This window comes from Oculina patagonica, chromosome 4, assembly GCF_052425735.1.
Source record: "Oculina patagonica isolate OP01 chromosome 4, crgOcupat, whole genome shotgun sequence".
NCBI classification, from domain to species: Eukaryota; Metazoa; Cnidaria; class Anthozoa; order Scleractinia; family Oculinidae; genus Oculina; species Oculina patagonica.
In genome coordinates this window covers 56754014-56777380 of record NC_135761.1, presented here as the reverse complement: position 1 = coordinate 56777380, position 23367 = coordinate 56754014, and the positions used below count along the sequence as shown (strand labels likewise).

Here is a 23367-nt window from a genome sequence, read left to right as displayed (position 1 = left end):
AGTGGCTAGAAGTGGAAATGTGTGACCAGCCGAATAGACAGGCGTGAGGTTCATTTTTAATTAATTGACAAAAGCTTCAATTCGAAAGATCATTGTTTCACTTTGAACTAAGATCCGTCCGTTCGTTCTGTCCGTTCGTCTCGGCTTGTATTTTCCCACGTTCATTTGCCCTTTTGTTCAATCTTTTATATGTTCATGGGAGACAATTGACAACCCAATTGTGACGTTAATAACCGACTGAATACGTGCATTTATTTCCCGAAATCAGCCATGTATATCGAGACAATTAAACCTGTAATCGTATAGGTATTTTTCCTTTAAACCGTACAAACGAATTAAATTATCACAGTTAAATTATCACAGTTACAGAAAAATATCGCACCATTTCCTTTTCCACAGAAATTAGTAATTTCACGAAGTGACTAAAGTAGGTGTTTTCAAATGGCATTTGCCAAATATAAATATTAATTTTTTGCGGTCTGCCTTCCACTCGCATAATAAATTTCAAAAGACATCAAGCAATTCAAACAAATATTGCTATAAAATAGAATTCAAATAAAAAAAAACACTGATAACAATAACAAAGTTACTACGCAGAATTTATTTTTATTTATGTAAGACCGAAATACCTTTGGGAAAGACTGTTATCTGTTGCAAATTTTACGTCAGGTAATGAACACATCAAATTGCTAAATTAACTTCACTTAATATTCAGTGCCGGGTACACTAAAATTATATTTTTCAGAAACAGTCAACCGCAATGTAAAATACTACATTCAACACGGGACAACAACGCAAAACAAACGCGTCTGTTTCCTTATGTTTGGTCCTGCGAGTTATTTTTGCCGAAGAAATTACTTGTCGCGCTGGCGATGTTTCTGGAAACCGGCTACTTACTTCTAAAATCATAATTGCCTCACGTAAGGGATTGTCATTTAGAGTGATTGGCAAAAATTGTCGTTCAACGCCTAGAAGAAAATGCCAACCTCTTTTCTCGTTTTGCCTAAAACGTGGACAAAATTTCTGAGAAATATACCTCATAGCGTTGACTGAATTTTTGCAGTGCGTCGAAGGTATATATAATTGTTTCATCCTACCTGTGTTATTTGCTGCAGGTTCTCTCAGCTTTGTGTCTGAAAATTAATTGCAGCTAGCTTTTAAAACCACAGGAATACATTTGAGGCAACGTTTGAAACTGCCATTTCCTGGGAAAGCTGTAAAGTCAACTCGGCGAAGAATATTACTCGAACTGCATCGTCGCCAGCGTTCGCCGTGTTACTTTTTGTTTTTTCTCATTTGCATTTCAGCGAGAAAACAGTCAAAAAACAATGAGTGAATAACAAAAGCAACGTCTACCACTGACAACAGGAATAAACATAACGTCACCTTGAATACATCAGTCGCCTTTGAATTCTTATACATATTTTATATGGTTCAGTAATGTCCCGACGGATAAGTCAAGACATTACCTTCATGCATTCTTCAAGTCACAGCCTTCATTCTGGAAAATACGTTATTTTTTTCCTGCATTCGTGTGTGAAATTCCAGTTTTATTTTTGACAAAAACAAATGACACAATGTTTTTTTGTGTCATAAAAAAAAATTAACTTGTCATGCGGCCAAAAGTCAAATTAACCCTATAAACTTTAAGCATAAGTGTTCTTTTTAATACTTATACGGCAAATTTAAACAATTTTTATAAACTGCTGTTAAAAACTAAATCAAATTTACCGAATATGTCCACAAGTGAATTTGAGACTTAGATTAACTATTTCAAATTCTTTTGAGCAAGTGTATTTGGTCCATCCAATACTGGGTGCTTAATTTGTTATATATTATGTTTTGAATCAAGTTACGTTATGCCAGCATTGGCTTTAAATTTGGTTTTGCGTGTGAATAAACATTTACGCAAAAAAAGAAACAAACAAACAAACGAGAAGAGTCAGGGAGTAAGAAAATCTTATGAATAATATTTTGAGTTTCAATCGTTCTCAGTAGTTAACCCACCCTCATTTCACACAGACCCACGTAAAACCGTCGTTAAACAATCTTTAATTCAATTACATTATATAGCAGTTTACAACAGTTCTTATACCTAATCGTACCTTTTTGGTACGCTTCGGCAGCATATCAGGCGAGTTTGGTCGAGCCATGGTTCGTATTTTGGCGAGACGCAGTCGAGCCAAAATACCCATGGCGAGACCAAACGAGCCTGATATGCAGCCGAAGCGTACCAAAAAGGTACGATTAGGTATTTGCCGTACCCAAATTCAGCCAAAAATCCGGTTATATATATCGCTCTTTTGAAGCCATGCTTGCAAGGTACGTGCTGCAAATTGTGTTGACTTGGTTTTCACTCCGGCAACACTTTTATAAAGTTCTTCTTCTACCTTTTTTCCCCTCGTTTGTTTAGAGTTTCATTCTCTTAATTTTCAAAATCAAAATGAAGCGAAAAATTTGGAAATTCCGACTCCATTTTTCAGTCTGAATGTCTCAGTACTCGTCGGCAAACATCGCGCAATTGGCGAGCGCGCTCAAGTTTATTTTGGCGGGAAAGTTTTCCTCTTTTTACGACCGCTAAACACACCGCTAAATTTAAATTACGAAGTTCTGTTTTACTGGTAAAACCTCTTTTCAAATCATCGTACAGTAACACTACTTTACTTCAAAGTGACCGTGATATGGTGGCATATCAGGTCAGTGACTTGATATCGTAGGATATCAGGACAGTAGATCTCGCTTCTGATTGGCTACTTGCGAATTTGGGTACGGCAATATTTAATATTACTTAGTTGCAAACCGTACAAAGCATAAAATATCTTGATTAAAATATTAAAAAAGTGACGTAGAATTATAACGACCTTTAAATACAATTATTATATTCTCGGCAGACTGAAGATGTTTGCAAAAACGATTCAACGAATTGCACAAATTGAATGAAATCAAATCTCTTGCAAGATATCATAAAATTAATTGAGACTCCAACGAAAGTGAACAAAACAACAGCGTCGAGCCGTCGCCATTATTGTTAAAACTCAAACTTATGAGCGACTCTAAGAATAAGGATTTAACTTAGAGATACATTTAGAACGTGCGTAAACAGATGTCAATACAATGACATTGTAGATAACTGAATTTATGTACAATTTGTTTTAAGGTAACAGGAATGTGTTTATAGTAACTGTACTTGAGGAGAACCCAGCATTGTATGTAGGCGTTTTTGGGGGGGGGGGGGGGTGCGCAAGCTTCCGTGGCCACTAAAATCAATTTTAGAGGGCGTTTCGAACTATTTAACCCCTGATAGACGGGGGATGGTGGCAACAGGGCGGGGAAGGGGACATAAACAAGATGTCGTCCTCACACTAGGGGCTGGAGGTGGGTCCTCTCCAAGTACAATATTTTTTACTCTTTTCCATACATCATAAGTCTACCACTACTAAAGCTTGGATATTTAATTTTTTTGTTAAACCTCCCAAGGCGTTTTTAATGCCCGATATAAGCGTCATTAAACCGAACTACAGTACTGAAGGAACACTGCACTTGCGAAAAACAGCCGCGATTATGAAGAGGTATTTGCTGCACGCTTTACACAGCGCTTGAAGTGGCGTACATGGATCCCACAACCAAATTGACATTGGGTCCCCTGTGATTGCTTGCTTGAGCACCTGTCACAAGAAAACACAACGCATGTGATAAAGGGCTTTGCACAGGGGTAGGGAGAAAGGGAAAATGTGTGTCAGAAGGGTGTGGATGGTTGGCATATGAGAGGAAACGCTCGACAGATAAAAGTTTAACACAATTGATACGGTGCAAAAAAGCAACAATAAAACTACTTCTTTTTAATTTACATTTGGAAACGTTTACAAGGCACCGTAAATTAAACTAGCCTCAGTCACAGCCGTTACTTAGGATGTCACGCAACACTTTTCCCAACTAGTGGAGGATTGCGTGACGCTGCAAATGACGGCTGTATTCGGGGATTAGACTTGTAATGAACGTTAACCTGTATTCCAAAAAAGAATTGATAAATGCCAGTGAAAATTTAAAACAAGTAAAAAAGCTTTACGATGAATTTCGCTGAGAACAATTTTGTAACCACTTAATTTTAATTGTCAGTTAAAGTAAGTAAGTCTGTTTCTTCACAGTACATACCACAGTTCAAGGGCACTTTTCTGGTTGTGGGTCGCCTGGCAGGTCCCTGCCTGTGGCTTCTCTGAGCGCCCGCACGATTCTGTCTTTGAGGCCCCTCTGGTTGGACCCACTCAGGCCTAGTGAGAAAACAAAACAAAATGGAGGATTACTAATTTCCATGATCGCTTACACTTTTAGTTCACATGCACAATGACATCAAAGTTTAATATGTTTGACAGTGCCCATACTAAGTGAAATCTTCTTTCAACTCTGTAAAATTCACACGTCAATTTTTCTGGGACTACACTTACAACAGCATCAGTGCGTTGGCTCCTTGTGCATTTGCTGAATTTGGTCCGTTAGGAACAGACAGCAGAGGAGACTTGTAAGCTTTACTAGACACTAACACCATCTTGCGTCTGAGTTAGAGAGGAAAAGATACTGGATTAGAATTAAAAAAAAAAACCAGCATTCAGCATGGATTAGAATTAACAATTGGTTCATGCTTTAGCGTGCTCCATCGAGTTTTATATAATAACCTGAATTCTACGCGCATTTTGATTGGTTCTTACTTTGATAATCAGTACAGACATATGACGTCACGCGGTGGTGTGACTCGCGCGCGTGATCGTGTCATCGATTTTTCAACTTGCAATTGCGGGGCCACAACAAAAAAGTGCAGCTGAAAATTCCGCCGAGTTTTTGGGCAAAAAAAACGGTTGAGCTTCGGTATGTAATTGAAAATAAAGGAGTTCTTTTCTCGTTGTTCTCTCGCGGCATACTGTGTGCCAGTCGAAACCGTGGGCAGGAGTATTGGCCTCGGTGCGCCTCGTGGGCCACTTCTTACCTTTCTCATCTATAGCACGGTAATTTGTTAAAATTTTACGCGGAGTGTGTAATAAGTTTATACGGTGGCAGAGCGAAGAAAAAAAAGAGAAAGAAATCTGATGGGTTAGTCGTACCTTTAACGTTTTTTTGCGCCCGATGGAGGCGGCTGCGGAAGGCCGCTCCCCCATTCCCTGGGGGGCGGACGTTGGGGGCCAAAAAAAAATTTGGCTTAGATGGCGAAAGCTTGAAAGAAGTGAATAGAGTGGTGGGGAGACGGAAGAAAACGGGTAATTTAAATGGTTTTTATTTTTTTCTCGGTTCGGTCAAAAATATAAATAAAAACTTACTTCCGCAGCTGCTAAGTGTGTGTCTTTGTATATAAAAACGTGGGTCGTAGAGATGGTGATGTGTCGGCTCGCCTCGTGGGCCACTTCTCTTTCTACCACATTTTGACGTCATCTTGATCTATACTGAACAGAGCACGGCAAAATTATTTGAGCACGCTTACGTATACTATTATTGCTCGCTCTGCTAGCTGTTATAATAAAAAAAAAAGCATGTCCTCATTTATGCACCTATCATGTTAAGCCGCTGGGGGAAGGCTGGCATAGGCGGAGGATTTGACAGCCAATTGTTTGCCCGTGGTGGGGACTTTTGACCGTTTTAATGGACTTTTTATAACATTTTATTGAAGTTAGTGACTCTTTTGAACATCCACACATGCCCTGGGGTTGGACATTTGATCCGAAGTCTCAGCTAAGTTCACCGGCCTGCCCGGCCTCCCCCCCCCCCCCCCCCACAACAGCTTAGCATTGATAAGTGCATTAGTGTCATTACTAAATGATTATTACATTAAAGATGAATTCCAGTCCGTACTGCGCATCTCGGCTGCAATGTTTTGTGGCCTCCAGAGGCGTTTAAAGCAAAATAAAAATTCCGTGACAAACTTACTTTTTCTTCATTATTTACGCCAGATTCCTTGCAGAAAAATAAAACGAGTAGAAGAACGTTGACGCTATTTCAAACCGACGTTTTCGCTCTCGGGTTCTTGCGAGGAACCGTAATGGCGGACTAAAAAACTTTATTTGCTGTCCCGAAGTGTAACGTTTCAACGAATTCAAAACAAAAACGTAAAAACCCCGAGTCTGCGCAGTACGGACTGGAAATCAGCTTTAATGATTATTAGTGACATTACAGTAATGATATTATTATTGTTGTGATGTTTAAAGTTGCATGAGAATATTACGCCGTTGTATAAATATTACAAACGTTTCGGACTTTTAGATTTCCGGTCAACAGTCACGAAATCTTCAGTCAATTTCTATATTTGTCCAAAACGTGACAAGTTTCAATAGATCGATACATGAATTACAACAAACAAACGCAGGAATTCATGTGCATTTTACAAACACTGCATCAAGTAAACGAATCGCCCGCATCATTAGATTCCTAAGGTCAATGTTTGAAGTCTTCAGCAAGGAAAAAAGCGAAGCATTGCCAAAACCAAACAGGTGTTTCAAAGTTTTTAATTTATTAGTCACAATAGGGCACAATAGGTCTCGTTAGACTTTCAATAAAGTCCTTCGTCTTGTTTATTATGGCTCGCTTCGCTCGCTTATTTACTCTGAAAACTCGCGAGGTCGACTTGTGGCAAGTCTATGGGTCTCGTGTACTCGTAGGTTTCACAACCTGTGGCCGCACTGTATATTATAGAGCTTTTATTTGAGTTATTAGTTTTCTTTTTGCTTAACATTTTGAGACAGGATTGCCTTCGACATCCTGCCCACGGAACACTGTGTGGCTTGGCTTCCTCTTTCAGCAACGTACTCTGTTGCTTCGACTTTGCATTACGTGACCAGCAAACGTGACCGAACAACGGCTGTTGACTCCCCATTTTTTAATTCAAGTTATTTCAACTTTGTTTAAATTCACATACCTTCCTTAAACATCACTGCAGATCATCAGTTCTCGCAATCTGAACCTTTCTGTTTTGTGCACATGAACATACAAGAACACATATTTCCGACATAAGTTTATGACGATTTAATACGAATACAGACGGTATGCGGATTGCTCAACTCGATCATGTGCTTATCACAAGATTATAATATTTACTATGATCTCCGCCTAACGCAAGTATTTTGTCTTGAATTTTGACCCCTACTTAATTTCAGTCGGTTATTTTGATGCCTAAGATCAATTGCCAATTGTATTCAATTTATGTGCTTCTTTCACGTTTTTGCACTTTCAATTTAACTTTCTACTTTATATCACATTTTGTACACTTAAATGTTATTAATGGCTGTTTTTGCCAAAGCATAAACTGGAGTTAATGTTTAGCTCAATTAAACCTTGCTCTCCCCGTGGATGTGTTTTTCCGGCAATCTGTACCCCGCTCTTTGAACCGTAAACATGTACTTCTATCTCCCTCTATTTATACTGGCCAATGAATGATAAGCTTGCACGCGTTCACAGATTGTCGGCCAATCAGATCCACACAGCCTTCCCCTGTTTACTCTTGTGATCACAGACGATCTTCACTTGCAATTCAGTTAAGCTGCTGGACTCAAGCGTTTATTTCTCTCGCGTTTATTTCGCCCTTTCAAGAGCTAATCGCTATTTACTTTCTGCCAAGTAATCATGACCGACTACACAAAACTCACGTCGGAAGTTCTTCGACTTTTGTGCCAACAAAGCAGTCTTTCAATTCAAGGCAATCGTCAAACTCTTATCACGCGCCTCCAGGCGCAACAACAACAAGCCAAACGGACCGGTAGCCGTGCGCCCGCTGGACGTCCCAAACGTCAAAAAACCTCTTCAACGCGTGTTCGCACTACCGAAGTCAAATTTGCAGGCACACTAAAAACTTTCATCTTATTTTTTGATGCGCGCAGCAATATTTTAAAATGATATACCTTATTAAAGGAATAGAACGAAGCATTTTAACAACGCAAACAAAATTTACGCGTAATAAAATTAACGCGAATTTTAGAAAAGTTTTGGTTGGATGCTTATAGTAGACGCGTTTACATAAATATACCTTATTGTTACTTATTTTCGCGGGAACTTAATTTCGCGAAAATGGAACGGGCATATTTCGCGGCACTTAATTTTCGTGATTTGGCCAAAAATACCTAATTAGCATAAAAAAATACAATAGAAAACGTTTGAAATTAATTTTCGCGGGTCTTTAATTTCGCGAATTTCCTCCTGCAAATTTGACAGAAACGTATTTAAAGCATCCAAAGAAAACAATTAAGAAAGATGTTATTGAATATTTACGTGTAAGAGCTATACATGTACAGTTGTATTGTTTTAGAAGATCTATTTAAGGTAAAATCTTAACGATGTTACAGGTATATTAATTTATTTTATTTTATTAACTTCGCCAAGGCTATAAAATACATGTAATACAAAAATCGAACTAGAAGAGAGACCATTTTGGTTAATTTTTTTAAAAAAAATCACATTGACAAAGTCACTTTCCATGTTCAAAAGGTTACATTGTAAATTGGTAGGTGCATAAAGATTTATCCCCTAACAGCGTGCACTCTCATTGGCTACCTCGAGGTCACATGGCATCTATCAACTGAACTGTTTCCCGCTAAACGTCTCTGAGCAGACAACATGGCAAAATCTATGACGTCAGACAGTAACAGTGCACTGTTTACCCACAAATGTTGACCGACAACCGCCGCTCTTCTGAAGTCTTGATTGTGCTACTGTTTAATGACTGATCCTAAAGGAAACCAGTTAATTGTGTTTCCCTCAAATCTCAGTGTTTCCTTTAGCTACGCCCCAGGAAACATTGAGATTCTCGAGGAACAAAATTAACTTTTTTTCTTTTTTTTTCTTTTTTTCCTCGATCTGGACCGGTCATAACGTGTTTAATATGAAACGTGCTTGGAACACATGTTGATGCTGAATTGCATTATTTTATGATTAACCACAGAATCAATACAATGTGCTTACTGAGTTTGTGATGGTTGTTTGGCTGTTGTCTGTTTTCCTGATCGTCCACCAGCTGTAGCTGTGCTGCTAACCACTGTTACTTTTGCAGGTGCAGGTGATGTGGACCTGATAGCAGCAGCAGCAGGGGCAGCAGGGGGGGGCAGCAGGGGGGCAGGAGTGGCCTTGGCATGAAGTTCCTGACTGGAGGATTTTGCCTTAGCAGCAGCAGCAGCAGCTTTGGCCTTGGCTTTATTAAGTTCTTCAACTGATGAACTCTTTGCTGCTGATGAAGTGGCAGGGGTTTTCCCTTTGGGTTTGCTTGGTGTCTGTGTTTTCGCCCTGAAAATCACATTTTCTGATAAAATAAATAAACAACACACACCAAGTGTTCTTGAAAACAAAGGGGCCCTAACATGTTTAGAAGAGGGCGTCCGTAAAAATCGCTTAGAAGAGTGTAATTTGAAAAAAAAAAATTGAAATTCTCAAACTTGGCCAGAATGTAGCTCTACTGAATTACTAAATCTCCCGCAAGGGGCGCTTACAAGGGTTAGGATTAGCTACATGTACAATGTAGTAAACAGTGAATATGAATTTACTAATTTATTCACTGAATTGGAGCACATCTCCTAACTGTTCTGCAACCTCCAATCATATGTACTGCGAGACTTGTCCACTCCAGTTTATCAGCAGTGTAGCGGCTCTCATAAGCTTGTAATTTTTGCTTGTCCTCTAGTGTAGCATTTGCTACTGTTCAGGAGGCTAGGGACATTAAGATGGTTTCCCCCCCGGGGCACAATTTTCGAGCAATACAGGCAAAAATAAAGTTACCAAAAAGACCTCTTAGCATGGCAACAGTTTTAGTACAGCTAACAAAAACCTGCCAAAAATTTAGCACTTAGCTGACCCCGCGAGAGAAAAATGGATTTGAAGTTGTCTTTATTTCAGTTAAAACGGACGTTTTGCGCCGGTTCAAAACAAAATGGCGCGAGTTTTATACATTTTTTCGAGGTTTGACTTTAATTTTCTCGAGAATGCTTTAGAATTTAATTGCGGGGTCACTAAGACAAATGAATTTCGATGAGATCTTTTAAATAGTATACAAAATGTTGCTGTGCAATGAGTGGATTTTTGGTACTTAATTTTCGCACTCATTGCTCGAACTTTCAGCGGAATCCGTCTTAATTGTTCCTGTTGTTTGTTCTCATGAGGGGTAGTGAGCCATGCATTCATGTGAGACCTTGGACGAGCTGCTACCCCACCCCATTTTACATGTCTGTGTCTTCTGACCCTTAAACATATGAACAAAATTTGGATTATTTTCCTTAATTCCTTCCAAGGAGTGAAAAGATCGATCAGTGTACCAGTGAAGCTGTTTGAAAGTGACCTGTTCTAATGTTTTCTTTGCCGAGTATAATGATAATAATAATGATAATGTATTTATATAGCGCATTTTTCATATGTATATGTTCAAAATAATTAATGCGCTTTACACGTACTGTAATTTTACTACACAATTGTAAAGGCCAGACCACAACACCGGGAGCTTTGTGCCCTACTCTTTGCGAATAGTGTGTGGGTTCTTTAACGTCCCCTGTTATAAGACTGAAGATACAGGAGACGGGACCTACGGTTTATCGTCCTTTTCCGAGAAGACTAGAATGTCTAACCATTTGCAGATGAAATTACAAAGGCAGCACATTCTCCTCATTTATATTAAGACCCTGAGTGTTGGACCGGTCTGGGGTTCGAACCCACAACCTCCCGCACAGCAGTCCGCAGTCCGGCGCTCTACCAACTGAGCTAACCAGGCGGCGGTCATACATCGAATGTATACATTGAATTCTCTCGGAAACACCTCTTTATGTAAGGATTGAAACGTAACCCCACGGATTTTCTTGATTCATGGTTTTCTGACTGTTTGTTAACTCAAGCATCAAGGCAATGTTTGATGAAACTTTGATTGTTAATCCATTTAATGTACAGTTGTACATGTGTACTCACTTTGTAGACACAACAGGAGGAGGAGGAGGAGCACGAGCAGGAGCTCGCTGTTTGTCATCATCCCCTACAAAATAAAAGAAACATATTAAATAAATATGAAGAATTGAAAAGCATATGCATTGCTATAGAAAAGAAAAAGGTTAAGTCTGCATTCGAGCCTAGTGGCCCATCAGGCCAGAGATTATCCCGGTTTCCGTAGCATGAAGTGGCTCAGAGTATTTCTACTCCCCCCTGGATGGGATGCTAGCCCATTGCAGGGTTACCCCCAGCAGTAAATTCACTGCTTCCCATTTATACACTAGGTGGAAAGAACACAACAACAGAAGTCCAGCACGCTAACCATTAGGCCTCCATGCCTCCCAAATTGCTATAGAAAGATTGTCACAAAAAAAAGAAAGTTTGGGTTTACAAGAAAATCTTTACTAAAGCATTAAAAAAATAAATTGTACAATAATTTAAAAATTATTTACCTTTCAACTTCTTTATTATTTCTCTGGCTTGGCTTTCCTCATATTTAGCCTACAAGATAATAAACTTAAATTACTGCATAAGCAAACAATCAAATAAATAAAATACATATAGGAGAAGTGAACGAGGCCAGATTGTTAGATCTCCAAACAAGCAAAGTCTATAACCCCGAAAAGTCCCTTAATTTTTACTTTGCATAAAAAAAATTTAAAGGAAGAAAAACATCAGGAGAGTTCTAGACAGACTTCTTGCATCCCCCTTTTTTAATTCATTATGCATGGACCACACAATCTTTAGGCAGACTGCAGAAATTGTTAGAAAGTGGGGAGAGAACCATATCCGCATCAAAATCTTCCACACAAAAAGGACACTTCAACATTTTTAACCCTAAAAATTCATCAGATCACAAATTTTAAACCCAAAAGAGGCTATGAACCTCCCCATCACTATTACATGTATCCCCCCCCCCCTTCCCCCAGGATAAATATTCTGTGGATTAAATTTTTTTTTCCTGATTTTTTCCCCTTTGTTTCAGATTTATGATAATAAACATGAGGCAGTGAAAAAATAAAAATCAAACTGGTTTAAAAACATTAAATCACAACAAATACCGTGACAATAAACTTACAGTACGCAAGGCGACATCAATCACGACTTCATCAACACCTGGGAACTCTCGGATCATCTTTCTTTTCACTGAAATTTTTCAAATAGGTACAACAGAAAGATGAGCGTCATTATTAAAACCCACAAAGAGAAGAATAAGATAAATTTATTTATTTATGTATTGCGATTTTTCTTGGACAATTTTCTCCAAGGTGGAAAGGTGTAAATTAAAGAGGTCTCTAGAACCCATGTGAAGCACAAACTATCCTTCAGGCCAGACCCCCCCCCACAAAAGAAAAAGAAAAAAACACCTGCCGAGAAACAATGTACATAACCATTTACAGACGTCATCGGAAAAACAGCACATTTTCCTCAGTTATTTAAAGACCCTGAGTGTTAGTCTGGTCTCGGGCTCAAACCCTCAACCTCCCACACAGCAGTCTGGCACTCTTAGAGTACCTACCAACTGAGCTAACCAGTTGGCGGTAAAGCTAACCAGTCGGCGGCGAGTTAACTGGTCGGCGGTAAATGCAGCAACACCCTGTTTTACTCTACATGGTGAAGTATAATTTTTTTCCCTAACGGCAAACACTCAGCAACTGACCATTTTCCTTGTCTTCCTCACTCTTGTCCTCCTTTAACATGTCTGCCAAAAAGCTGTCAATGGGAAAGTCATCAAAACTGTCACTGGGTGGACGCTCAGGCTCAGCTGGCTGTCAGTGAAAGAGAAACAAATAGCATGTTATTAATAATAATTATTACTGGTAACTGGCCATTTTCAAGGCATTTGGTTATAGTTAGGAGTTTGATGATATTTAACTGAAGTTAATATTTTCTCATGATCTTCTTCTAATGCTTGATCTTGCTTATTAATTTTTATAAATTGTATAAAGTAAAATTAAGGATAATGTGCCAAGAATGAATTACCGTAATGCTGCTCAGAACTTACCTTACGTGCTGCTGCCTGTCTTGATGATGAGGCTGCCTGGGAAGAAGTTCCACCAAAACTAGTTTCCTGAATAAACAAAACAATGGTTTTGAAAACAATAACTACAAGTACGTATAGCGATTTCTTGAACGTCTAAAGGAAATGAAATGGTTTGAGAAATCAGGAGTTCAAAGGAGAGAAAGTGCTGAGCCGGGCAATCCGGAGAAATGACGATTGGTTCCAGTATTCAGAAGGTTTGAGAAGTTAGGATTCCACTGTTATTTGAAACAAAAGATCCTGTCCGAAATCATAATTTATGCAAATTGTAATTATGCAAAAATCACGTGATCAAAAAAGTACGGACCTCGTGAAGGAAAACCTTCGGTTCTTGAAGTTTTGTAAGCGGACGGGTCGATTAAGGATTTACATATTAAACAAGGACGAGTCTAGTGACTGTGAGCGTGTTTCTTTATTTGGTGTACCGGGAGCAACCTTTTCCCACATCAAAAGTGGCGACCCTGCCAGGACATAATCTGAACAAAACGATAAACAAGTATCGAGCGATCGAGTGGAAAACATAAACATGGTGGACGTCGCTGAACAGCGCTACGCGAAGGACCTAAAAAAGGCAACCTACTACGTCAACGAGATTAAGGAAATGGTCGATTTGAGTGTGAAAGAGGATTTGTTGTCTGCTTACGAGAAGATATGTGACATAAGCAAGACCCTGGAGGCTTCGGCAAATCTTGTCAAGGACGCCATGTTGGAGGCTGAAAAATCATTTGAAGAAGTAAAAGGCTGGTCACAAGCTCGCAAGGTAGATTTCGTACCTATTCATGAGTTGAGAAGCAGACTTGCGAATGAGTTAAGCGAACTGGAGAAACGGGAGTTGCACAAACGGGAGGAAGATTGGTTCGCAAAGAAGGTTGAGCTCGAAATGGAATTGGAGAAGAAGAAGGTCGAGCAAGCAATGGCCAAACCCCAAGCAGTGAAGTTGCAGAAGTACACAATAACACCATTCCATGGGGACTGTAAGGATTGGCTTCGCTTTTGGAACCAGTTTGTTGTGGAAGTGGACAGCTCGAAGATTTCTGAGATAAGTAAATTCAATTATTTACTAGAATTAGTTGAGGGGGAACCGAGAGAGCACATTTTGGGGCTGCCGCACACCCCTGAAGGCTATAACGAAGCAAAGAAGATTCTTGAAATGACTTTTGGAAAGGACATTAAGGTCCACAAGGCCTTAATTAATGATTTAGAAGCCTTGCCAAAAATAACCAGTGTACACAAAATCAGAGAGGTGCACGAGTTTTACAAACAGTTGTCTAAGACAGTCCGAACCTTAGCTACTATGAAGAAACTAGAGGGTGCCCAGAGTTATGTGTACAGTATAATGGACAAACTGGGTCCTGTGAGAGAGGCTATGGCCCAAAAAGATGATGACTGGGAAGAATGGGGACTCATGGAGCTAGTTGATAATTTAAGGAAGTACACAGACCGAAATCCCCTACCCTTAGTGGAATCCAGCCCACCAGCTTCAAGTGATACTGTACCTGAGAAACAATACAGTCATCCAAAAAGGGAAGACAAATTGCTGATGTCCGGGGGAACCTCACGGCAGCCACAATGGCCTCCACCCTGTGTCTACTGTAGCTTGAAAAATCATCGTAGCAGTGATTGTACGAAAGTCTTAGATATTGCTAGTAGAAGAGAGCATTTGGCCAGAAATAAGTTGTGTTACAATTGCGCCAAGCCTGGGCATCTGGTTTCCAAATGCGAAAAGCGAGGGTGTGGGAAGTGCAAGGGGAGACACCATACCTCTATATGTGACAGGATGAAGACAACGCTTTCACCCCACCCCACCCCTGTGACATTGGGCAGGTCTGAGAGGTTTTATGGTGTAGTAGATGCTCAAACTACATTGCATGCAACCGTCATTGCTAAGATCAGTGGAATACAGGCTCGAATCATGTTGGATAGTGGAGCCGGAAGCTCTTACATAAGCTCAAATCTGCTTACCAAGTTGAACCTTAAGCCATACCAAACTGAAAGGAGGGTCATTGAGCAAATGTATGGGACAGTCGACAGACAAGTGGAAATATACAAAGTCACTGTCGAGTCAAATGTTATTGAGGGCTTTGGATTTGAACTAGAGTGCATAAATGCAGAAAAGCCAGTCCTGACTCACCTTCCCAACCCAAAAATTTCAGAGTTGAAGAAAGCTAATCACCGGATAAGGAGACTAAACTTCAGTGAGGAAGCAGCAACAGAAGATAACCTACCGGTGCATGTGATCCTGGGGGCTGCAGATATACAGCGAATTAAAACAACCGAGCCTGCTGTTCTGGGTACAAATCCTGATGCTGATCCAGGAGCAGAGTTCACTATGCTGGGTTGGACTATCACAGGAAAGTCAATGTTGTCAGGTACTGAGACTGAGAAGGGTTTCTTTTTGAAATCAAGCCAAGATGAATTCAAACAGATGTGTTCGCAGGAAGTCTTGGGACTTTCAGATGAACCTGATGAGCAAGGGTTGTTCCATGAAGATTTCAAGAATCAGCTACAACGTTTAGAAGATGGAACTTACTCAACAAGGTTACCATGGAAGTCACATCAGCTCTCTTTGCCATCTAACAGAGAACTGACCTTAGGAAGGTTGCAGAGTACTACCCGAAAGCTAGAGAGGATGCAGAAACTTGAAGAGTATCACACAGTTATGGAACAACAACTGGAAGAGGGAATTTTGGAGCTGGTGCCAGAAGTCCAAACAGGGGAAGTGATTCATTACATCCCACATCAAGCTGTGATTAGAGAGGAGGCAGAGTCTACAAAGATGAGAATTGTGTATGATTGCTCAGCAAAACGAAACCCACAGTCTCCATCATTGAATGACTGTCTGGAGGTTGGCCCTCCATTACAGCCAGCAATCTTTGACATCTTGCTCAGAAACAGGATGAAACCTTTCTGCATTACTGGAGACATACAAAAAGCCTTTCTTCAAATTAAAATCAGTCCAGAGGACAGAGATGCCCTTCGCCTGTTGTGGTACGATGATTTAAAGGAAAGGAACATTGTACAATACCGCTTTACAAGAGTTATTTTTGGGTCCGGTCCAAGCCCATACATCCTTGGTGCTACGCTTGAGAAACACATTAGTCAGTATGAAGAAAAATACCCTGAAACTGTGAATGAGTTGCTTCTGAATACCTATGTAGATGATGTGCAGTCTGGTGGTGATGGCAAGGAGGAATTACTGAAATTCAAGGAGGAAGCAACAGAGATTATGGGCGAAGGTGGATTTCAGCTGCACAAGTGGCACAGTAATATTCCGGAAATCGAGAAACTGAGTAACAATGAACTGGAACCACCTCAAGTAGATTCAACTTATGCCAAGGAGACCGTTGGAACTCAGCCACATGAATCAAAGATCTTAGGAGTCCCATGGAACAAGGAAAAAGACACGTTTTCCATAAACTTTGCAAAAGCTTTGAATGGTGTTGAGAAGGGACCATTGACAAAGAGAAAGATGTTGTCTGCTATCAATAGTATCTTTGACCTGCTTGGAATTGCCGCACCCGTTGTCATCGTAGGAAAGATACTGTATAGCGAAGTTTGCCTTAGAAAGCTCAATTGGGATGAAGAGGTACCAGAGGACATACGCAAACCATGGGCTAAGTGGCTAAATGATATGAAGAAGTGTCCTTATGTGAGCCTTTCCCGCAGTGTTGTTGGTGCAGGCCTGACCAAAATGATCTTGCATGGATTTGCTGATGCCAGCAAGTTGGCTGTGTCAGTAGCTGTGTACGCCTTAGCAATTCACACCTCTGCACCAGTGCAGCAGACTCTGCTTGTGGGAAAGTCGAGGATAGCACCAAGAGACCAAACAATTCCCCGCTTGGAACTTGTTGCAGCACATACCCTGAGCAAACTGATGCACCATTTGAAGGAAGTCTTGAAAGATCAACGCATTGAAGAATATCACTGTTGGGTTGACAGTACGACAGTGCTTTACTGGATCAAGGGCCAAGGGACGTGGTCCCAATTTGTACGTAACAGAACCAAAGCTATCCAAGACAAGGAGTACTTACAGTGGCATTACGTACCAACCGGCGACAACCCCAGTGATCAAGGAAGCCGTGGCGTCGCACCTAGCAAAATGGGGGAGTTGTGGTTTCGAGGACCAGAGTGGCTTAGTGCTCATGACAAATGGCCAGATCAACCTGAAGTGTCTGGGAGCCCAGAGAATGACAAGGAAAGAGTGACACCTAAGCATGAAAAACAGTTCCTAGTCAAAGAAATGGAAGTAGAAAATGAGACAAGGGACACTCTTCTGGGCAAATACACGTCTTACTGGAAGCTTCTACGAGTAACTGCATTCGTAATGCGATTCATAAACAATTGCAGAAAGCATAAGAAGCAGAAAGGGCCACTAATGACTGAAGAACTCCAGGCAGCAGAGAATTTCTGGATCATTCAGGCACAGGCAGCACAAGAGCTAAAGTCAGATGTGAAGTTAAGGGCGGACGAAGAAGGAATATTGAGATGTGTCGGCAGAGTTCCCAATTATCATCCAGTTTTCCTACCACGAAACAGCAAGTTGGCTGCCTTGATCGTTCAGCAAGTTCACGAGCAGATGCTGCATGGGGGAGTTTCGACAACCATGTGCCATGTGAGAGAAAACTATTGGGTACCAAAACTGAGGTCACTAGCAAAAACAGTGATCCATAATTGTAACCTTTGCAAACGGTACTGGAAGAAACCAATTTCAACCTCACACAGCCCAGATTCTATTTTGCCAAGTTTCAGAACTGAACTGTCAAACCCTTTCACCGCCACAGGAGTGGATTTTGCCGGACCTGTCTACTACAAGATTACGAAGTCCACAACCTCAAAGGCATACATTGCACTATTCACCTGTGCCAGTACTAGAGCAGTGCATCTTAAGTTGTGTCGTGACCTGTCCGCTGAAGAGTTCCAGAGAGCACTAAAGGAATTTGTTGCCAGGAGAGGCTGCCCTCAGACCATTGTGAGTGACAATGGAAAAACGTTTGTTGCCACTGGGAAATGGTTATCTAAGCTGAAGAAAGACCAGAGTTTGGCAGACTATTTGGGGACTTTGGAGATAAAATGGAGATTTAACTTGGCCAGGGCACCATGGTGGGGAGGATTCTTTGAACGCCTTATTGGCATCATGAAGAGAAGTCTTTCAAAGGTGGTCGGCAAGAGCCTACTGACCTTCCAGGAACTAGAAGAAGTCTTGCTCGATGTTGAAATGACCATGAACAACAGGCCACTCCTCTATCAAGGAGAAGAATTTGAGAAACCGGTGCTTACCCCAAATACCCTACTCAGAGGAGAGCCCATCCCTATCCTGGAGGAAGACCTGGAGAAGATAGGGGAAGAGAATGTCACTAAGCGAATGAGGTTTTTGGAGAAAAGCAAACAGCACCTTCGAAAGAGATTCATGAAGGAGTATGTTCATGCTCTTGAAGAAAGGCAGCAGAAGTCTGAAGGGAACACTGAGAAGATACCAGACATTGGGGCAGTGGTGATGCTAAAGGGTGAAGCGAAGGATAAGGCAATGTGGAAGCTGGGACGAGTCGTGAGCAAGATTACCGGCAAGGATGGAACAGTTCGTGGATTGAAGCTGAAGCAGGGCAATGGATACATCGTAGAGCGCCCCTTGCAACTTGTGTGCAACTTGGAGATTGGAGGGGAAGACCCTAAGTGGAAACCAAACCCTGAAGCCGAAGTTTTCGTCCCAAGAGTGGGACCAAGCCGAAGAGCCAAACAGATTGCTAATGATCAAATCAGGAACATTGTTGAACAGGAACTTAAGGACGATTAGAGTGACATTTAAGGTGTTAAGTTAGAACACTTAAATGGGGGGAGAGTGTCCGAAATCATAATTTATGCAAATTGTAATTATGCAAAAATCACGTGATCAAAAAAGTACGGACCTCGTGAAGGAAAACCTTCGGTTCTTGAAGTTTTGTAAGCGGACGGGTCGATTAAGGATTTACATATTAAACAAGGACGAGTCTAGTGACTGTGAGCGTGTTTCTTTATTTGGTGTACCGGGAGCAACCTTTTCCCACAATCCTGGCAAAAAAAAAAATTGTGAATCAAAGTGCAAAGAGCCAGAGTTGTCAAGTTCCAAGATCAGTCTGTAATTTTTAACTCTATCACCCTCACCCTTTTTCCTAGATGGGGGAGGGGGCACTCCCATAGGTATGTGCCGCTGTGAAGGGTATGGTTTCAAGCAGTTTAGTCTGGTATGAAGAATTAGTTCAGAATAAGAAAAGAATCTCAGAAGAGAAAGCGACTTTCATAAATGTGAATAAAAACATCACGGTAATGCTGTTGACAGACGGTTTTTTCAATAAAAACACTAATAGTGATACAGTTCCAAAAGAAGCAAGTCTAGGATAGGGTATGAATTTTCAGTGTCTAGTCTAGTACAGAGTTGCAAAAATGAGCTGAACATGGTCTGGTTTAGGGTTTACAAGGGTTTCAGAATCCCAATGGCACACCCCCACCCAAATATAGACAGAGCCCCTCCCCCCTCCCCCCTCCCCCCCCCCCCACACACACACACACACACACACACACAGGTTTTTCCACTTTTTGTCCTCTGGGACATGAAAAATTGGTGTGTTGTTTGCACTATCACTTCAGTTATTTCTACTTTGTTTTCAGACCTCAATTGTAATTATTTTTATATGAATATCAATTCAAGCCCTGTCCTTACCAATTGATTGGATCGTCCTCCAGCATTGGATGGCGTCTGAAAACAGAATGATTAAAAATAATTACCAAGCTGTGACTGGAGGGGGAAGGGTTTTCCATTCACCCCAGGCTCTGATTGTGGAGGTAAACACCTACACTGTATACACTGTATAATTAACATTGTGACCACCTCTGTGTGACTGCATGATGCGATTGGCACTTCCAGCCAACAAGAATAACCCTTGCTCGCCATCAAGTCTCCAGTAGCTCAGTGGTTAGAGCATCGCAGAGGGCCGTGTTCGATCCCCATCTGGTGCTCAAAATGTTTTTCGGTTGGTTGATTCTTGTACAATTTCTTAGTTCTTATTTGTGGCCCCCTCATTACGTTAGGAAATGTGAGGATTTATAAAATCCATAAATATTTATAAAATAATTTTAAAAGTTATAATTAAAATAAATTGTTGTTGTTACAAGTCAGTTGTTTATTTCTTATTTTTTTGGTCAACGGTAAAGTGTAAGTTTTAGATCATTTGTGTCAGGTCTTATGCCTGTGGAATAATAATGCACTGCAGGTCAGGGAATTTTTATTTCTTCTTATCAGTGACATCAAGGACTTAGTTTCACCTTAAATTGAGTCAAAGGAATAGGCTCTTCTGGTTTCTTCACTCTTGGGTCCTGCCATGTTGTCTTATGGGTTGTGTGGTCTATGAAATAGCTGTAAAAAATCACAAAAGATCAAAATTAACATTACTTTCCTCTTAAAATACCAGGAGGTTTCCTAAAAAGATCCCGGTGGCTGCCCTTGGTATTCACTGGGACTAACAAGAGACTGACGACCTGTCGTAAAGAAACATTGGAGGAACAGGCAACAAGGATTAATTTAATACAAATGAATGATTTAAGGGGTTGGAAATTAGCACTTGCCCACTCACCAATGCCAGTGTCAAGCCTGGTTTGGCGAGTGGAATTTTCATTTCCAGGTTTCCTGGTGTCACAGACTTTGATTTGAAAATGTGGAGATTTTTTTCCCGGCATATCTAAACTGGACGCAAGTAGTCGCAAGTTGAACTTGCGTACTGACTTGTGTTGGCTGGCCAAACGGACTCGCAAGTGTACACAAGTTTTCAAAAAAGCCATTTGAATGCCACTGTGTGCGCTGCAATTCAGTACCTGCGTTGCGTTGGGTGGAAAGCTTGACTTGCATACAAGTTTGATCCTGACCAAAGTGAACGCAAGTCATTGCAAGTCAACGCAAGTGCACGCAACTCCTGGCCAAACGGAGAAGCAAGTGGATGCAAGTTGAAAACTTGCCTACACTTGCATCTCCATTTGGCCAGGTCTTAACAAAAAAATTTACAATTATGGGTATTTCTAGGATGACATTTACGATATATTGTCTTCCTGTCTGTTTCCTCGGTGCAAAGTGGACAAGTTCAGAAAGACAAAGATCAGATGCCATGTTTAACGTTCTCTCTCGGACTCGAAACAATTCAAGAGGCATTGAAAAAGCATGCTAATGTCATGTATAAAACAATACGTACAACAAAAATTATCCAGTAAATTATCGATGTAGTTGCTCCATGTTATCAATAAGCTTACTGGAAAGTTTAAAATCGGAGACAAAGTTTGAAGAAAGCAACTTAGCCACAGAAACCAAACCAAGGAACAGCAAACAAAAAATCATTGTCACTTATAAATATTCCATCATTTTTCTCCAAAATTTCAGCTTTTATGTGGCCATCTGGGAAAAAACACTTTGCTCGAAGGCTGAGGCAGCTTTCGTCAAACCCGAATTATTTGTCGATCAACATTAAAAAAACCCAAATATTCGCAGCTCAACGAAATAGTTCACTCTCCGAATCGCTAATACTTACTATCTGCCGACGTTTGCATCGTATCTTGCCTCCCAACCTGGTGGTAAAGGTTGGTTTTGCCATGGTTGAAACTGATTCCATGGGTTCGCCATCTTTGTTTAGTTCTTGGCAAAACAACCCGGATTTCTGTCATGTAATAACACTTGAAATATACCTCATATATGCAAACGAGGCTACGCCCCTCTCAGAGCTGACCACGTGGTCTGGTAACAATTCAGAGTTTGTGAAACTAATTTTTTTTTTAATGTTTATCAATTTTTTGATACTAAAAGAATAAAATCAATGACCAATAAGTTACTATTTGACAACAGTAAAATTGGTGGCCTATCGGATAAGCCTTTCTTTGATGACTCGTCGAATTGTACGTAATTGATGAAATCTTGTAGTTTGAATAATGGGTATGCTGAACTCACGCGATAGCAGTACCCAGGGCGGATCTAGATCTAGGGGAGGAACCCGGGCTTCTTCTTATATTTGGTAAAATACATTTTTTAATTGACCTCCCCCGCTAACGTATAATATTAGAGAGATTGAGCATGACGTTTATCGACGTTTATTTTTTCCGCGAACGACAAAAATTCAACTTCTGCCGTTTGGCGTTCATACATGGAAATGATCATCCTCGGAGACCCAGGGGCAGTTAGTGGGGCAAGGGAAACGCGAAAAAGCGGGTAAAAAATAGTGCGAAACTGCCAGTTACATAAATCAGCATATAAAAGTTCTATTGACTGAAAGTGCCCCTGGGGAAAAATTCTTACCAGACCAGTTCAAAAAGCTCTCTGAATACTGCCTCGTGATTGGGCAGAAAAATCTTTTGTTTTCCCTTTGTATTATTCTGCCCAATCGGCGAACAGCTTGACTGCGGTCCTTTTGTTGTGTTCTCATGCAAACGAAGTATGTACACAAAGCCAGTTCGCTCGCTATATCTGTCTTGCTTTTTAGCGGAGAATTTGCTCGGGAAGGAAAAGTTTCGGCTAGTGCATCCCCTGGTCGAAAACGTCGAAAGTTTGACGGCCATGCCCGCGGAGAAACGGCGGATTCTTCAGATTGTGGTCGATCGCAGGAATCGTAACACTTGAATGCTGCTTGCGAGCTATTAAAGTTTGTGTGCGACATGCAGCTTGTTGCACTGCTATAAAAATGGATGTTTTTCAGATCTTTTACGGAAAGATTGATGACAGTTTGAGGCGAAACTTTTCCAAGCAAGAGTATATTTTTCACGAACAAACCAGGCAGATGTGTCAAGCGGCCGATCGCGACTAGCTACGCGTGCAAAGCGTGCAGCAGCGATTCTAGCACTGGCTTTTGTGTACAAAAGGACCGAAGTCAAGCTGGTCGTCGATTGGGCAGAATAATACAAAGGGAAAACAAAAGATTTTTCTGCCCAATCACGAGGCAGTATTCAGAGAGCTTTTTGAACTGGTCTGGTAAGAATCTTTCCCCAGGGGCACTTTCAGTCAATAGAACTTTTGTATGCTGATTTATGTAACTGGCAGTTTCGCGCTATTTTTTACCCGCTTTTTCGCGTTTCTCTTGCCCCACAAACTGCCCCTGGGTCTCCGAGGATGGGAAATGATTAGCCTGCGAGAAGTCTCTCTTTTCGCGGGCAACGTGAATTGAACTCTTCGAACGCCGAAGGCGCGAGGCGGCGAGCGAGGCGGCGAGCGAAGCGAGCCCGCGAGCAGAAGGGAATTCACGTTGCCCCCGAAAAGAGAGCCTGCTCGCAGGCTATATTACGTCTGGATCCGCTACTGGTATCATTACCGTGAATTGGCGCATTCGGATATGTACCGACGATTCTAAAATGACCAACATACGCAGTTACTTAGGCACACATTAATTTTGGATGTT

At 41.0% G+C, this 23367-nt stretch overlaps 1 protein-coding gene across 1 annotated transcript; it reads right to left on the bottom strand.

Moving 5' to 3' along the window:
* Window positions 1–2035: 2035 nt before the first annotated feature.
* LOC144650827 (uncharacterized) lies at window positions 2036–21835 on the bottom strand. Its single transcript, XM_078510587.1, has 12 exons — window positions 21517–21835; window positions 20267–20357; window positions 19665–19700; window positions 12935–13000; window positions 12590–12698; window positions 12008–12075; window positions 11382–11430; window positions 10912–10975; window positions 8932–9249; window positions 4443–4550; window positions 4153–4268; window positions 2036–3665 (listed from the first exon to the last, which is right to left on the bottom strand). The coding sequence occupies exons 1-12, from the start codon at window positions 21606–21608 to the stop codon at window positions 3586–3588; spliced, it is 1197 nt and encodes a 398-aa protein (XP_078366713.1). The 5' UTR covers window positions 21609–21835; the 3' UTR covers window positions 2036–3585.
* Between the last annotated feature and the right edge of the window lie 1532 nt (window positions 21836–23367).